Source organism: Tachyglossus aculeatus, chromosome X1, assembly GCF_015852505.1.
Source record: "Tachyglossus aculeatus isolate mTacAcu1 chromosome X1, mTacAcu1.pri, whole genome shotgun sequence".
NCBI lineage: Eukaryota > Metazoa > Chordata > Mammalia > Monotremata > Tachyglossidae > Tachyglossus > Tachyglossus aculeatus.
Window position 1 is genome coordinate 96,815,364 of NC_052101.1, and position 17,136 is coordinate 96,832,499.

Consider the following 17,136-nt stretch of genomic DNA (forward strand, 5'->3'; position numbering starts at 1 on the left):
CGGCCAGGCTGGGAGCCCCGGGCTGGTCTCCTCCATCCTGGACCTGCTAGACAGCCCTAAGGAGACCCCAAGCCAGAGGGTGCAGGGAGAGGGGAGAGAGGGGCCCGGCCATCCCCTCCTCGAGCGCTTTTTGCAGCCCGACCCAGGCCCGGGCCGGACTCTGCTGCCAATGCCCTCCTTCGGCCCCTCCCACCCCGCCGAGCCCTCCCCTCCGCTCCCTCCCTCGCAGAGGCGAAGGGGCTGGAAAAGCATCTTGGGGGCTCGTTCTGCTTTCTGGCTGCTTACCCCCCACAACCAACTGCCGGGAAGTCAAGCCGGGCACTTGGGGGAAGGTGCTGGATTCTGGCTCTCGAATGTCCCAGAGCACGCTGGACACTAAACGGACAGAAGCAAGCCTGATTTCACATGCTCGGGCGCCCCCAGGGAGGATGGGAAGAGGATTTGGGGAGGGGGGTGTCTCCGTTCACAGTCACATCCATGGTTCAAAATTTGGAGACACCAAATTTCTCCAGCCCTGCCCTGGTCCTGGGGGGTGGGGGTCAATGACCCCGCTCCTGGTGTCTCTCTCAGCCTCCCTCCCTCCCCCGCCCTCCGCCCTCGACCCCACGGTCTGGGCACTGAGCCTCCGGGGCTCCTAGCCACAGCTCAGTTCAGGACTAGGTTTGGGTGCCATCTGGCCTGGCACTGACTCCATCTGTCCCCCCCTCCAGAGAATATAACCGAGACGCTGCAGTTGGGTCCTGCCCTTGCCCACGGCACCGGACTGGACTCTTTCCTGCCTTTTTCTGCCAACACCGGTTCCGTGATGCCCACCGCAAAGCCTCAGACTCCTTCAGCCTCACGGGGATTTTGCCCACCTCGCTCTGATGGCCCCTCACCCCGCTCTCCAATCTGATCTAGATGACGCTGGACCCCAGGAGGGAGGGAGCACCACGCCCGGCCCCTGGCACTGCTGATGCAACAGGAGCCGATAAACTGCAGTTTGCTTTAAGGGGTAAAAAGACCATTAAAGATTTCTCCATTTTGGAGACGCTCCAGAATGGCCCCAGCCCCTTTGGACCCTGCACCCCGGGAAAGCCCAGGAGGTTTCTGATTCTCTCTCTGCTCTCGTCCCACATCTTCTTGGGCTGAGCCAGAGTGCCCGGACCCCATTTGGGCCACCCCACAGACTGGGCCGCCTCCTGTCCTGCTCAACCCCCACGGGGGCCGCTCCACAGACTGGGCCAGACCTGGTTCCTCTCTGCTTCCTTTCCAGGATCCCTCCTTCCCCTCCTCCCTTCCTCTTTCCCTTTCTCTCCCCTCACCCCTCCTTCCTTCCAACCCCGTCTTACCTTCCTCCCTTTTTCCTACACCCCCATGGACAGGGCCAGTTTTGTAGAGCACAGAGTTCTCAGCTCCATCTCCGGGCAGAGCCCTATGGACAGAAACTGTCCTGTTTCTTTGATACTTTTATGTGTAATTTGATTTTGCAGGTCGCCTCTCAACAGGGTACTACTAACACCCCTCCCCCGCCCCCCTCCTCCCACCGGCCCCACTTCTCCTTTCCCCTGAAATTCACCCAGGAGATTCACCCGCCATCGTTTCATGCTTTATAGCCATGGTTCTGAGGAGCTGAGGGGGCCGAGGGCATGGCAGACGAGCCCCCTCTCCTTATGGAGAACTCGAAGGGGGAAAAGGGACCCGTGGCACGTGGCTTGGTATGTGTCCCCACACTGAGGGAAAATCCAAGTCGGGACTCCAGGCTTGGAGGTCTTGAGTGGCAAGCCACCTTACAGGAGTGGAGGGGGCAGAAAGAAGGGAAGGGAGGGAGAGAAACTTCCCTTTAGTTTCTTTGCCCGATTCTCCTGGATCATCTCCTTCTGCTCAAGCAGGCTGAGGTAGGGTGGAGGAGAGAAAGAGGTGCCAGGCAGGTGTGGCTGCTAGGGACAGGGTTCTCTCTTTGCACCCAGTTGTTGACCTGGTCCAGGGTGTTCTGGGAATGGTCCTGTGGTGCCCAGCATGGGGGTCATGGGAGCTACGCTGAGGAATATCCTTTTGTTCCCTTTCCTCTCCTACCCCCGAGAAACATACACAATTCCACTTCAAATTAAAGTTGACTTTGGATCTGACCAGCCGAAGTTACTAGAATACCCTCCCCCCCCACCTCCTCCTCAAGACATTGACATAGCTCCTGTGCACCTCCCCCCCACCCCCCAGCATCCATCCTCCACCAACCTCAAGCCCCTTGTTCTCGTCCTGGAGCTGGCAGGGATGGGGGTGAAAGCATGTCCTGAGGGGGTGCACGGAGTCAGGTTACTTGGTAGAGTGAATGGCTCAAAGATCCTGGCCCTCTGGAGGCGGCTGGGGTCCAGAGAGCAGCATCTCCCCTCTTCTCCCTCCATGAATGGGAGAATTTTCCTCCTCATGCTACCAGTCCCCTCTGTGGCCCAGCACTGTGCTCCCTCCCTCCCCACTTTCTCCAGATTCCCCTGCTGGAAGCAACCCCCACCCAGCAACACTGTGTCCCAATTAGAGGGAGGGTGGGCAGACCAATCCCAGACCTTCTGCCACTAGAGGGGAATTGACAAGCAGGACACGGGGAAGGGCTGGTCCCAGGGTAGCTGGGGTAGGAGAATGAAAAGGGAGAGAAACCCGAAACTCCCTGTTGAGTTAGAAAGTCCACGTGGAAGGGAGAAAGACACAGACAGAGGGGGGTGAAGGAAGAGGGACACCCACCAGAAAGATATCTCCTCACACCCAGAGTGTACAGAGAAAGTGAGTCAGGGAGAAGAATACAGAAAGGCACAAAGAGAGTGAGAGGGAAAATAGGAAAGAAGAAATGGTGGCTGATAGAGGGAAGTAGAAAGAAAAAGTGAGGGACAGAGTGAGAGAGAAAAGAGAGGGAGAGAGACAGAGAGACACAGAGGGCCTGAGAGAGAGAGAGAGAGAGAGAGTTATCCTTCACTAAGTGGGATAGGGGAAGGCTCCCCCAAGGCTGAAAAAGTTGCCTTGTTTCTATGATAAACCAATAACGACAAACAACTTGACCACGAGGAAGCAATGACAATTGCTTCCCTAGGGTTCAGGCACCAGGGAAGGCTCCTTGCTCTTGGGCCACTACAGAGCTTAGGCTCCCAAGGGGTGCTGGTTGGACAACTGGGATCTCAGGGTGTCCTGGCTGGCCTGAGGTCAGGGGCTTTGTGGGAATCTGGCCCAAAGAGGTTGGAGCAGGGGAGAAAAGAACAAAGTTCCCATAAGACAAAGAGATCCAGGAGCCTTCTAGAGGAACTCTATCCAAGAGGCCATCTCCTCATAGAAGTGGGTCTGAAAGGAAGAAACCCAGCCCCCCAGGAATAGGGGAAGAGCCATGCTAGTAAATTGCTCCCGATTCTCATCAGCTTCTCCCAGGAAAGAGAAAACAAAGTGGAAAGGGAATGTAGAAGCCAGCATCTTTTTGGGGGGAGGCAGTGGACGATTTCAGAATGTGCTCACCCTGAGTGGTCCAAGTGGCTGCAGATGACAGCCTGGAGGCTGGGCAGGACCGAATCCCGGTGTCTCCAACAAGAGCTCTGGAGTGGCCTTGGTGGTGCAGACTTGGGCGGAAGATGTTTTGAGGGCAAGGACGTTCAGACTAGTGCACTTGGGAAGTGTAGTCTGCAGGCAAGAGGGGAGTGGAAAATGCCACAGCAGTAGCAAAATCATCTGCCTGCTCCAATTTGCTGGCCAAGACCTGTGCAAATTTTAGCAGGCAGAAGATTTAGCCACTACACTTCTGTGCCATCCTCCTCTTGGTGGAGGCAAAGCTAAGGATCCAGCTGGTCCAATTAAACAACAGCTTGGTGGGGGTGCGGGGAAGTTCCTTAGTGGCACCCTTAGGTTCCCTAGTGGCACCCCCAGATCACAGGGAATGGGCAGGGAGGGGATAGCTAAGCTGGAGACGGGCATTTCAACATAAGATTAAAGTAACTCATCAAATTGAGACAAGAACCTTGTGCAGAAGATGAAAGCAACTAATCAAGTTGAGAAGCGAATCTTCTAGGGAAGATAAAAGCAATGGGGTCCTAGGTTCAATTCCAAGCCCCATTGCAGGAAACATTTCAAAGGACCATGGAGGAAATTTCTGGAAGGACTGGCTGGGAGGCATTGGCAGGCTGCGGGGGAGGTGGTTGGGGAGGGTGTGAGGGTGAAGGTTGTGGGGGGACAAGGGAGAGGTCATTCCAGGAGAGCCAACCTTGGGAAAAGAGACACAGATTGAAACATTGGAATTCATTACTTGAATGGGGTCAGGGGCGGGGAGGAAGGGTGAGAACCAGTTGTCCCAGCTGACGCTCCACTCAGAGACAGAGCTGGCCTAACCACTGTGACCAACGGAGGCGATGCAGACATTTCTGAGGAAAGAGCACCCAACCTTTTCCTGAGGCTGGCAACCTGGGACTCCTGGCTCCAGGCACATCCAGGCTTAGCCACCTGAGCAGAGAGGGGGTGGGGCCCTGCAGCTTCCTCTGATCTGGCTCCGAGAGGCTCTCTAGGGATGGGTGATGATGGCTCAACTTGGGGAAGGAGGGAGAGGGAAGTCCCTGGATTCTGGATTCTCTCCTCCTTTGCCGGATCTAGTTGACTTCTTGTCTACCCGGCCCACCTAGAACCTCCAGGTCGAGTGCGTGCGGCTTTATCTCCCCTGGTAGATTGAGGGCATTAGCGGCAGTGGGGGAAGAGTGCCAGCTGGTCCCCAGGGGCATCTTCATCCTCTCACCCTGAAAAGCTGGGAGGGTGTTGAGGATCTAGAAACTTGGAACCCCAGGCCAGATAACCACTGAGGCGGGAGCATAGGGGCAGGTGACGGGGACTGGAGAGCCAAGCAGGGGCTGCTCCAGGGCTCGGTTCTAGGGGGACAATTCCCACAGTTCTCCAGGGGCTCCTGGGGGATTCATGGACCCTGGGCCCCCAGTGCAATGGCGCTGTTGGAGCTGGAGCAACAGTGATGGGCAGTCACGGAGGGAAGCTAATCGATGAGGAAGGGAAGTCCTGGCCTCACGGGGAAGATGGAGCAGCATGGAGGTCCCCCGTGGCTGGCCTCCTGGACTCAAGTCATGGAACTGCTCGGGGGGCCAAGGAGCAGTCCCTTCCCAGGAAAGCAGTTTGCAAGAGTTGAGTTTGGTAGTGTGCCCCCAGGCTTGCCCTTCCTCCTCATCCCTCTCCTGGTGCGGAGCTCCATTATCCTTGAGCTCCAGACCCAACAGCACTGGACCCAGGGGACCCAGGCAGAGGCCCCAGCAGGGCGGCTGGACTCCCGCTCCCTAGCAGGGGTCCTGTGCTGTACGTCATTAGGATAGCTCAGTTATTGTGAACACTTCATCAGTAAGTCCAGTTTGAGTGCTTTCTCACTCTGCATCATAAGATTTGACAACCTTAATTGTTTTGGCCCTGGAGCCCTTTTGCTGGGTTTTAGCTTCAGTGCAGGTGGAATGATGTTCAATAAAGAAACACTTTATATCACCATTTCGGCTTCCTGCTCTCTGCTACCTCTTGCTCCTCACAGGCCACCCGCCCCTCTCGGTTTCCCCTTAAACGTAACCCTAGGTCGTGACGGGCCCCTCCCTGGGCTCGGGTTTGCTTCGTGCCCGACAACACGAGCAAGCTCTTACAGTCCCTTTCCCGGTTGCACTTGAAGCTTATTTCTCATCTGATACACCATTTCAAAGCCTCGGGTAACAGCAAGAGACCCGGTCTTTACTTATGATGACAGAGATGGGAGAGGGGACAGTCCTGCCAGTTGCCTTTGTGATGCCAGAATCATCAAATGCCACTACCGTGTTTTGACATTTTGGGCTACTTGGGGGACATGCTGCTGGATCGTATTCATTGAGCGCTTACTGTGTGCACAGCACTGTACTAAGCGCTCGAGAGAGTACAACGATAGAACAGAAACATTCCCTACCCACGATGAGCTTACAGTCTAGAGGGGGTTCAGTAAGCTTTGACCTTTCGGATGCTGAAAGAATTCAAGGAAAGGACAACAACACTTATTCCAGGTAGAAGGGGAATAAAGTCAAGGCTGGGATGAAGAAGTTCGAGCTCACTGTTCTCCCGCTTTGCCCTCTGGCCAGATCCATGTCTTCTTACAACCTGTCTCCCCTTTAGTCTCATAATAATCACTGTGGTTTTTTACAAAAGCCTACCATGTGCCAAGCACTGTACTAAGAACGGCCTCCCTCTTGCTTGAGACTGTGAGCCCCACGTGGGATGGGTATGGTATCCAATCTGATGAGCTATGTCTACCTGGGTGCTTAATTCATTCATTCATTCAATCATATTTATTGAGTGCTTACTGTGTGCAGAGCACTGTACTAAGTGCTTGGGAAGTACAAATCGGCAACACATAGGGATGGTTCCTACCCAACAAGGGCTCAGTCTAGAAGGGGGAAACAAAAGACAACAAAAGACAAGTAGACGGGTGTCAATTCCATCAGAATAAATAGAATTATAGTTATTTACACATCATTAATAAAATAGAGTAATAAATATGTACAAATATACACAAGTGCTGTGGGGAGGTGAAAGGGATAGGGCAGAGGGAGGGGGACGATGGGGAGGGGAGGAAAAAAATGGGGGCTCAGTCTGGGAAGGTATCCTGGAGGAGGTGAGCTCTCAGTAGGGCTTTGAAGGGAGGAAGAGAGCTAGTTTGGCGGATGTGTGGAGGGAGGGCATTCCAGGCCAGAGGTAGGACGTGGACCAGGGGTCGATGGCGGGACAACAGCCCACTGTTGGGTGGGGACTGTCTCTATGTGATGCCAATTTGTACTTCCCAAGCGCTTAGTACAGTGCTCTGCACATAGTAAGCGCTCAATAAATACGATTGATTGATTGATTGATTGACAGGTGAGAATGAGGCACAGTGAGGAGGTTAGCAGCAGGGGAGCAGAGTGTGCGATGGCAGTGCTTGGCAGTCTTTAATGCAGTGCTTGGCACATAGTAAGTACTTAATATAGCATCATCATCATTCATATTATCATCATTATGGGGCTCACAGTCTGAGTGTAAGTAGGAGGACAGGTGTTGGATCTCTATTTCAGATTAGGAAACTGAGGCCCAAAGAAGTGAAGTGACATTCCAATTGTCACACAGCAGGCACATGGCAGAGCCAGGATTAGAACCTGGGCTCTCACTGCTAGACCACAGTGCTTCCCACCTGGGTGTTGCCACCCGTGTCAGTGGGCTTAAGCTCCCCAAGAAGGGAACCTAAGCAAGCACCCCTAAATGCCCCTAATCCAGTGGCCTCCGGTTTCCCCTGTATCATTGATGCTGACCACCAACCCGCCTTGCCCTGTAGCAAGCAGAGGACAACAAACCCAGTCAGAGTAGAGATAAACACTTGAAGGCTATTCCTATTAGATGAGGCTCAGAGCAAATTGATGTTGCCATGGGTGCTGTGCTCAGCTCAGCCCAGCCCCACTCCCTGCTGCACTGACCTGAGCCGGTGCATAATGATTTTCAATAAAGAAGGCTCCCTGGGCCCCACACCAGCCTCTCTAAGGGATTCTGAACTCAGGGGAGGGAGGGCCCACCCCCTGCTTTGGGGAAGAACGAGGAGGCTTGAGGCTTTCTGCTGGGGTTCTCTGAGGATCCAAATTGGAGCAGCATTTACCAGAAACAGTCTCTTCAAGTTGCCATGGTAATCATGCCACCGTAACCATGGGGAGGATAATGCTTCTGCCCAATGAAGGTTCATGGTGTGGAGGCGTTTGACGAAGATAATCAGATGGGAGACACGTACAAATCCAGGGAGGTGGACAAAAACATCTGCTCCTTTGGCCCTCTCATGATGCTTTGTTTATCCCCCTGTGTCTGCTGCACACCAGGCGAACCTGCCCTAGCTTCTGTACCATTCGGGTATTGGCAAGTCCTGGTACACGGTTAGATCCGGCCTCCTTCGATCCTGCACCGGTTCAGGTCGAGGATGAATTGAGATCATTGGAGAGGTGACCACAAATGGGAAAGGGCCCCCATGATCGTGTCTAGGCAGATAGCGTCCTAGTCAATAGCCCTATTTTAGAGCAAGATCCCCTTGAACGGACTGTGCTTTGCAATGTCAAGCGTAGGCGTTTCCAGGGGACCAAGAGTGTAAACTGTGCCACTTATGGAATGGGTGTTGGGTCTTATTCATTCAATCGTATTTATTGAGCGCTTACTGTGTGCAGAGCATTGTACTAAGCGCTTCGTGTCCCTTATGGCAAGGGACATGAAACCTTCCTCAAACTCCACATGGGCAGGGAATGTGTCTACCGACTCTGTTATACTGGACTCTCCCAACTGCTTACTACGGTGCTCTGCACACAGCAAGTGCTCAATAGATACCTTTGATTGATTCCAGAGGGGAATTTGAGTGATAGCTCATACCACACGGAAGTCCTGTTCCCTTGGCCTGGAGACTAAAAATAGTGACAGTGGAGGGCGGGGCATGGATGAGCAATGTCAACTTTGGAAGCCGGAGAGAAAAAAAACTATCTGAATGCAGTTCCCATGCACCTACCTGCCCTGTCATCACACCTCCTCTTGTCCCCAGTTTCCCTAGCCTTCCTTCTCTCCTAGCAGGAAATCAGCTACAGATGATGGGCGTAATTCACATCCCTTCCATCTCTCAAAGCTAAATTATATGTTGCTTGTGGAAGGCGATGTCCCCCCGCCCCTTAAAAAAAAAACTCCTCTCGCCTCAGGAGAGGAGGCACAACATGGGTGTGAATGAGCGAGTGACCGTTATAATCAATCGAGAAGGTGTAGAAAGTTTGGCTTTTTGAATAACAAGGTAAGTATTTTATTATCAAAATTATTACATCTCTTGTGAAAGTTCAAATGTAACAGCAAGGTGTAAACACTCCACTTGAGAAAGAAGTAGCATTTCTTCCTTTCCAAGACAGAGTTTTTCAAGATTTCTGGTAACTCCAGCACCCCTCCCTTGCAGAACAGTTGGGATGTCTGCATGTGCCTGGCAGGCTAAGCCAGCCCACCTCCTCCCCTCTCTGTCTCCAGCCTGGGGAAGGGGGGGGGGGGGCAGGAGGGGGGGGAGGGGGAAAGAGACTGCCATCCCTGGCCCAAATGGAGTGGTGTTTACACATTTTATACAACATACAAAGAAACCAGCATCCCGGGCAATATGATCTTCATACCCAATGCTTCCACAAATTGACAATTTGCAAAAAAGGAATTTTTGTTGTTTCAACATTTTAAAAATATCTCCCCTTGTTTTTGAACAGACCCCTGATTTCAACTTTGAAAGAGTGAAATTTTGTAACAGTCACACACAAAAAAGAGAAGACTGTGCATATGAAAGTCAAAGAGGAGGGCAGGGAGGAGGGCGGGGGGGCGGGCGGAAAAAGACAGAGGGAGGAACGGAGGGAGACTCACAGTATTATCTTGTCCAAAAGAAAAGAAGGTCCACTGCAGCACCAGGGATTATACCTGTTGAATATTAGCTAAACCTACCATGGTTATAACTGAATATAAAATTAGATAAATAAAACACGCCAGATAGAACAGTAAACAAGTGAAAGAAAGAAGCTGGCAACTGTACGGAATTTAACAGAATGCGCACCCAACCTGGGGCTGGCTCCAGGGCTTGCCTCCAGGTGTGAATTCAGCAGGCACAATGCACTGATGGGAGAAGCCAGTCTGCTCTCACCCTGGCTCTTCCAGGACGGCAGATGTTTGTGTGGGCACGAGCGTCTAGGAGAGGAGGAATAGCTACATCTCTCCCATTCCCCTCTCAGAGAAACCACGCTCCAAAAGTCCCCAAAAGAAAATGCCACCGCACACCTGACCTTGGCCCTGCCAGTGACACCTGAGCCCACAGGCTTCTTCTCCATCCCCACCACACCCTCTGCCGTCTCATGTGCACGCTCCCACTCAGAGAGGCGACTGACTGCCCATCTCAACCCAGAAAGGGAAATGATGCCCGTCAACTCCCGAGCACCCTGGTGAGAGACCGTAGGCTAAATGAGACCCCGGCTGGCCCAAGTTTTCCCACACTCTTCCCTGACCCAACCTCTTAACCAGAGTTGCAGACACACGGCCACGTGGAACGCTACTCTGCCTACCAGCCGGAGGAGGTATTATTGTTGAGCTCTGAGAGCGAGAGCCAGAGGAAGGATGATGGCCGCTAGACCCGACTACTCCACAGAATGGATAATCAGTCCCTGATAATCAAGACTTGATGGTTACTCCCTTGTTCTTAGAGACAAGACGTTCCTTGGTCACAAGGCACGCTCTCAAGCCTACCCGTCCTAGGCTGCCCGTTTCTGAACGGCTCTTGGACACATCAGAGAAGCAGCAGTGTAGACCGTCTATGGCAGGCCTGGGCCCAGGCAGGCTGAGGTGCGCAGATTTGTTAGTGACTGGAATGATTTATAAAGGGGATATTTGCCCTCCTCTCATGGACACATGAGAACCCGACACTATTTCAGATAGCTTTGGATTTTGTTGTTTAGCTCCCACCGCCTTTTTCTTTGAATTGTTTTCCGTGTTTTTTCAAAAGACGTCTTCGCCGCACACGCGTGTCTACAGGCTATGGGCACGGATGGGAGACACGGGCTGCTGCGATAAGTCATTGCACTTAGAACCGTATCAACTGAGACACCACTTGCTTTTCCACAACGTACCCTAAGCAGCAGGGAAAAACTTCTTTATAGTTTCTGCTTCAGACAAGATTTACATCTTTCTTCCAGGCCAGAGGCCAATGACACTCATAAGTCTTGTACTTATCATCCAGACCTAGTTCCCTGGCACCTTGTATTTTCCCCCCCTCCCACCCCCCTTCCCTCCCCCACCCCGCCCCCACCCCCTCCCTCCCCGCCCCCCTCCCAGCAACAGGTGTAAGTTCCCCATGCTTCCCTGGATCCAAAGGCGGCCAGAAGCAGCCATGGGCTCGTTCAGTCTTGTTTGCCCAAATCCAGAAGCCCTAGGAAAGTCCCTTCTGGGTCTTTGCTCCAGACCCTTGCAGCTGCTGCAGTCGGTACTGATGGACTCCCCCTCCCCCACGGTGTGGGTAGTGCTGTGAATTGGTTACGGTCGATACCCTGGAGGTCTGGCAGGAAGCTGACTGCCCAGCTCTGGGCTGGTTCATAGTCCGCAAGTCCGACGGCAACGCTCTAGAATTCAGAGGGGTAGAAGTGGAACTCAGAGTTCCTGTGCTGGGCTGAGAAACAGAGTCTGAGGTTAGAGAGTCTGAGGTGCCCTGCGGTGAGGGACTAGCAGCAGTTGGGTCGCAGCTCCTCTTCAAAAGATTGGTGCCAGTGCTGCTCCCAGAATGCTGTTGGCTGCTGTAATACCCTGTTGCCCCAGCAAACAGTGGTAATGAGTCAGTGGATACCAAGTGGGTGGGGCTGGAATAAGAAGAAGTAGAAGAGAGGGAGGATTCTGAAGAACCGTGAGAGGGGGGATGTCCAGATCTCAGTGCTGTGGCTCGGTAACTGTATCCCATAGTTTGAGTGGGGTGTACTCTATAGGGAGAAGCGCTCCTCTGGAGGAGATTTGGGGGCTCTGCTCGTGGACTATCACAAGGCAGGACCTAGAAAGAAAAGATGGGAAACAAAAGGATGCGGGAAAGAGGAAGTCACTTGCCAAAGAAATCTCCTTTGGCCTCGCTGTAAAGCCAATCAATACAGCTCAGCAACAAACAGCGCCCCCCACCTTCCCAAAAACAACTGCCCAGCTTACTCTTCTCATGGAGCTGCAGACTCAATCAGTGGTATTTACTGAGCGCTGACCGTGTTCAGAGCACTGTACTAAGTGCTTGGGAGAGAGTACAACAGAGTCAGTAGACATGTTCCCTGCCCACCAGGAGCTTACAGTCTAGACAGGGAGGCAGATATTAAAATACATTACGGATCTGCACATAAGTGCGGTGGAGCTGAGGGTGGGGTGAATAAAGGGTGCATATTCAAGTGCAAGGGCGAGGCAAAAGGGAGAGGGAGTAGGAGAAATGAGGGCTTGGTCGGAGAAGACCAGCAATTTTTTCTACTCCCCCAGGGCGAGTAGGTGAGTGGCTATTTTCAAGGGTTGTCAGAACAACCTCCTACTCTTGAATTGACTCTTTCGATCTACCTTTCATGTCCCACAAGTTTCAAGTGTGGGAAATGGGATATCAGGTATCTCACCTCAAACCCTAGACTAGTCCTTCTGAGCGTCAACCTCCTGGAGTATGGTCCTAAACACGAAGTTCCCAGGAGCTGGAGCTTCTTTTTCTTACCTGGTAGCTGTATCTAGAAGGACTGTAAACGGCTGGTCTTTTGGTGGCAGCGGAGTTCAACGTCTCTGGACCATCTCCCTCGGCAGTGTCTGGAAGGAAGCCAAAAGAGAGCCACACTTAGCCTCTAGGAGTTGGCCAAAAGAAGTGGATCTTGGAAGGCACCTGTGCTGCCTCCACTACTCATGCTGCCTTCCTGACGGCAAGCGCAGAATTAGAGGAAGGCAACAAAGGCAATTTTGTTCAGGCTCTCCTGTTTTGGTCTGCTGGTCTTTAGCAAAGGTGGATTTGAGAGGCTTGATGGAGAGGTAATGATGATGATAATAATCACCCCTAAAATTTTTATGGCTCATTTTTTTCCAAAGTGCTTTTACATCAATTATTTCATTTTCACCGCACAGCCCTTCTGAGCGGTCTGGACAGGCAGGCATTAGTACCCTCATTTTGTGCATGAGAAAGTATAGGCACAGAACGGTTAAGTGGCGGCAGGCCGGGGGTAGGGATTGGACTCTCAGGCCCATGCTTCTTCCACTGGGCCTGGCCACGCTACTACTTTGTGAAAGCAGACCTCCAAGGCACAAAGGCTCTTAATGGGCAGCTCGTGGAGCCACCCCTCTAGAATGCTGTGCCACACAGGCCAATGGCAACCTGAGCCAGGACCCAGCAAGCTGGGCACCCACTAGATCTTCTCTCGCCTTGGAAGCGTGGTCAGCCCTGCCATCACCAATGTCCCTGGGGCAGGGTAGACGCCGTCTTACCTGGGACTATTTCTGCAGGGCTTTCCCATATGGGGGAGGGCTCCCTTCTCTGTGACACCTTCGCCCCGCTGCGCAGGACCTTCTTGAGGATGCCACGGCCCTCTCGGAGTCGCTCCACGGATGTGGGGACCATCCTGTGAGGGCAGCAGGATACGATTTGAGCCACTAACCTGTATTCTGCCTCTTCTTCAAAAGTAAAGTCCCCCTTACTAAAATATCTGGCTTCAAAAGACCTCATCATCATCACCATCAGGTTACTTGTTAAGCACTTACTATGGGCCGAGCACCGTACTAAGTGCTGCGGGTAATAGCAGGTAATCAGGTTGGATGCAGTCCCGGTTCCACATGGGGCTCATGGTGTAAGGAGGAGGGAGAACAGGCATTGCACCCCCATTTTTACAGAGGAAACCGAGGCCCAGAGAAGTGAAGAGGCTTGCTTGCCCATGGCCACACAACAGGCAAGTGGCGGCACTGAGATTAGAACCCAGGTCTCCTTATTCCCAGATCTGTGCTCTTGCCATTAGGCCATGCTGCTCATCAAATTATTTAGGGTCAATTATAAACTCTGACCATCTCCAGCTGAAACTAAACTAGTTCATGAATACCCAAAGAATAAAGTTGCTGCGTGAAAGTTCACAAAGGAAAATGAAGTCTTAGCGTATTTCAACTTTGGAATGAGTTAGAGGAGGTGGTGGCAGCAGTGGTTGCTTTCAAACGAGATGTCTCAGATTTGAAAAGGTTGTAGTTTGGGAAAGGGCTGGACAGAGCCATTGCTTTTGGGAATGCTGTGTAAAGTTTTGGTTCCCACATCTTAGAAGGATGTGATAGAGCTGGAGAAGGGCTCCTGGGAAGACCAGGGGCATGGAGCAGCTTCTCTACAGGGATATACTGAAAAGATTCAGCTTCTTCAGGCTGGAAAGACAAAAGCTGAGACGGGACATGATTGAAATCCCCAAATCAGGAAGTAGGTGGACAGGGTGAATGGCTGTTCACCAAATCCCCAAACACCAGGAAGAGGTGCCTCTTCCACTTGAAGTGTGAAGGCGGGAGGCTCAAAATAAACGAAAAGAAACATTGCTTCACACGGTGGGTGGTTTGAGTGGTAAATGTATGGAATTCATTCCCATAAGAAGTTGTGCAGGCTGAAAGTATTAGTAGGTTCAAGAAGGGTCTGGGCAAATTCCTGGAAGAGTGGCCCAAAGCGAGACCATAGTAAGAGAGAGAAAGTTAGGAATGTAGAGGAAAAAGTTAAGGCTGCTAGATGGTCCATCTCCAGCCCTCTGTAATGGTGTTGCTCATGGGCGTTTGCTTTTCAGGGATGTATAGTAGCCCTATTATATGTTGTTCCCATTATTTCTTCCAGTTATGCCAAGTGGAAAGAAGCCAGCAGGTTAAAGAGTTAAAAGGGAAGGACTTGCAAGCTTCCCACCAATCTTCAATGAAACCAAACTAAGTCAAGAGCACCAACAGACCTAGAAAAAGGAGGCCCCCGGCCTGGCACATTTTGGGGCCCAGGTGACAAAGACCGAGCATTAAGAACCTACGCTATGCCATTACTGCATCAGAGAATTGGTCCAGCCAGCCCACCGTTTTCTCTTTGACAGTGGTAACAAGAAGCTTTGAGGAATTGTGGTGACGGTTGCCCTCCTTGACAGCCATCGTAACACACAGGTACCGACTGGCTACCATCCCAGAACCCCCGCCTCCAACTGCTCATCCGTGAATTCATTCGACTCCCTCTCGAACTGACTGCTATTTTTTCTGGCCTGTCCAACTTCCTGTGGTAATCAATTCCATAGCTCACCTCCCACCGGATGAAGACACATTTCTTGTTTGTTTTGAGCCTACCACCTTCAAGCTCCCTGGGACCGCGGGACTTGGTGCACATCCACTCCATGCCTGTTGGGCCCACACACGATTTCATAGACTTCAATCACGACCCTTTTCGGCCTGCACCTTTCCAGACCAAAAAGTCCTAACCACTTCAGTCTCTCCTCCTAGGGAAGCTTTTCCCCCTTTTCCCCCCTCCCCACCCCCGGGTACCCTGGTCGTCCTTCTCTGTGCCCTCTCCGGCTCTAGTATGTCTTTCTTGAGATGCCACAACCCAAACTGCCATCAATCTTTCCTCCAGGTGTAGGCGAACCATGATTCTACATGGTGGCAAAATTCTGCCTTACTGCCCCTTTCCTGATGATGCCCAGCATTGGAGTGGCCTCTAAGGCCTCCAACTCCCGCACCCACACTTTTACTGCTTGTTTATGCAGCTCTAGAGAAAGGAAAATTGCATTGGGTTGGGCTAGAACGTTTTGCAACAACTTTCTAGCTCAGCCCCTCCATACTGGGCTAGAATGATTCATTCTTCCTTATAGCGTACGATGACTACGGATCAAAAATAAATCTTCCTAAAGGCCTTACCATCTGCTGCTGATATTCTCTTGAGGTTTGCTGTGAGACGAGGAGGGAGGAGTGCCCCTGACCTCTGATGGGCTTGTCTCCTCTACCTGGGGCTCTGAGGGATATGATGGGGATAAGCTGCAATGAGGAGATGTTGGGGCCCGGACGAACGATCCCTGTATTCCAAAGGTGTCAGCGTCAGACACCGAGCTATTGCTGCCTTGCCGAGTGGGAGTTCCTGTACATGGTACAGAATCACCTCCCATACAAGAAGTGCTCTCCTTGGCTTCCTGTTTTCGTTTACGATACTCCAGCAGAGAAACCTGAAAGGGAACAAAGAAACATAGCTTTTAAGGCAAAGACTTCCAAGTCGGAGATCCCTATCTAGTGTATCGATAGAAATGAGAGAAAAGCAAGACACTTGAGAACAAAGCTTGCAAAACTAGACTGCACTACAGAGTGATTCTGGAGGCAACCCAGAGGCACAAAGAGAGAGGGTGGTGGTAACTCCTGGCATCTGAATTTAGGACTCAGGAACAAGCACCAGGAAATGGGCAAGAAAAAATGAGTAACAGAGTGCTTTCCAAATTCAAAAAACAGATGATTTTCAGGACCAAATGACAGATTCAGTGCAAAGTGCTCAATCTTTGCACACCCCTCAATAACTCCTAAATGAGGTAAAGAGAGACATTTCTCCTGAACACTTGGGTAAACTGTGGCACAGGGGGGAGCGAATGACTTGTTTGTCAGTCAGCAGGACTGTGGTCTAGAATTGGGAGCTCCTGATAGTAACAACAAAATCTCTCTTGCACCTGAAAGTTGACTAAAAGGACCATGTCTGACTCGGCTGTCGCTATCACTTTCACTCACTGGTCTCTCACCTGTCGTTCTAAATAAACCCCATACATCTGAATTTTCTCATTTTCCTTCCTCCTTACCCTCAATCGTCTGGTATGCCTCCCTTCAGACTGTCTGAGTCAGAAATGCGCATGAGTGAGAGCGTGAGCTTCAGTAACCTTGTGACTATGACTGAAAAAAAAGATCAAGGTGGAGCCAATCCACACCAGCCCTGCCACACTCTTTCCATGTGCACATTAACCCTGGCTGTGCAGTTGCATTTGCGGCACCGGTCACGATCTCTCCCAAGCCTCTGCTCGAGCAGGCTCTCCTGCCCTGCCCTGTCCTACCCTTTGGGCTGGTCCTGAGGGAGTGTGGGGTCCAGGACAAACTGGACTGGGTGGAGCCTCCTGGACATTCCATCCACATGGCCCCCCACTCCCCGGCTTCTTGCCAGAAGGAATCTGGCCCTCCAGTGCTGAGCCACTCTCCGCCTCACCTGGACCCGCACAGGTGTGCCAATGGAAGTTCCTTCTGAGGGAGCACCTCTGCTCCCGCCTGGCAGGCTGAAGGAAAGAAAAGGGGGCAAGATCCCACTGCCTTTTTCCCCGATTATAAAAACCCCTACAAGACAAACGGTTTTTTTTCTTTCTTTCTTTTCTTTCCACTAATTGGGAAATGGTAGCTCATGGATGAAGATGCGGAGTGACTAAGGCCTGAAGGCATAAGGCACAAAAATGAGTACTGCAGATTTGGAATTTTTAGAGCTGTAACCTGAGAATGGTATTGCTTTCTAAACACTGGTGAAATATTGGCAGCGAGGTTGGCGAGACTGTGCCAAATAAAGATTCGCTAGACCAGGTTCCTTCATGTAGTCCAATCGATGGTATTTACTGAGTGCTGGCTGTGTGCGGAGTGCTGAATTAAGCT

At 51.8% G+C, this 17,136-nt stretch overlaps 2 protein-coding genes across 14 annotated transcripts in view; one reads left to right on the top strand and one right to left on the bottom strand.

Moving 5' to 3' along the window:
• Window positions 1-15,392, top strand: part of LHFPL4 (LHFPL tetraspan subfamily member 4) — a 62,791-nt gene extending 47,399 nt beyond the window's left edge. Inside the window, exon 3 of one of the 3 annotated variants that reach the window (XM_038772405.1) lies at window positions 14,339-15,392. In XM_038772405.1, coding sequence (XP_038628333.1) covers window positions 14,339-14,370 — 32 coding nt within the window. In that variant the 3' untranslated portion in view covers window positions 14,371-15,392. Of the gene's footprint in view, window positions 1-710; window positions 4,134-14,338 lie in introns of those variants that run through there. The other 2 variants (XM_038772403.1, XM_038772406.1) reach the window with 2 other exon arrangements.
• Window positions 10,832-17,136, bottom strand: part of SETD5 (SET domain containing 5) — a 103,468-nt gene continuing 97,163 nt past the window's right edge. For all 11 annotated transcript variants that reach the window (XM_038772399.1, XM_038772400.1, XM_038772395.1 and 8 more), the window contains 4 exons: window positions 15,391-15,692; window positions 12,976-13,109; window positions 12,221-12,309; window positions 10,832-11,539 (listed from right to left, as the gene is read on the bottom strand). In XM_038772399.1, the coding sequence (XP_038628327.1) occupies window positions 10,931-11,539; window positions 12,221-12,309; window positions 12,976-13,109; window positions 15,391-15,692 (1,134 nt within the window). In that variant the 3' untranslated portion in view covers window positions 10,832-10,930. The remainder of the gene's footprint in view (window positions 11,540-12,220; window positions 12,310-12,975; window positions 13,110-15,390; window positions 15,693-17,136) is intronic.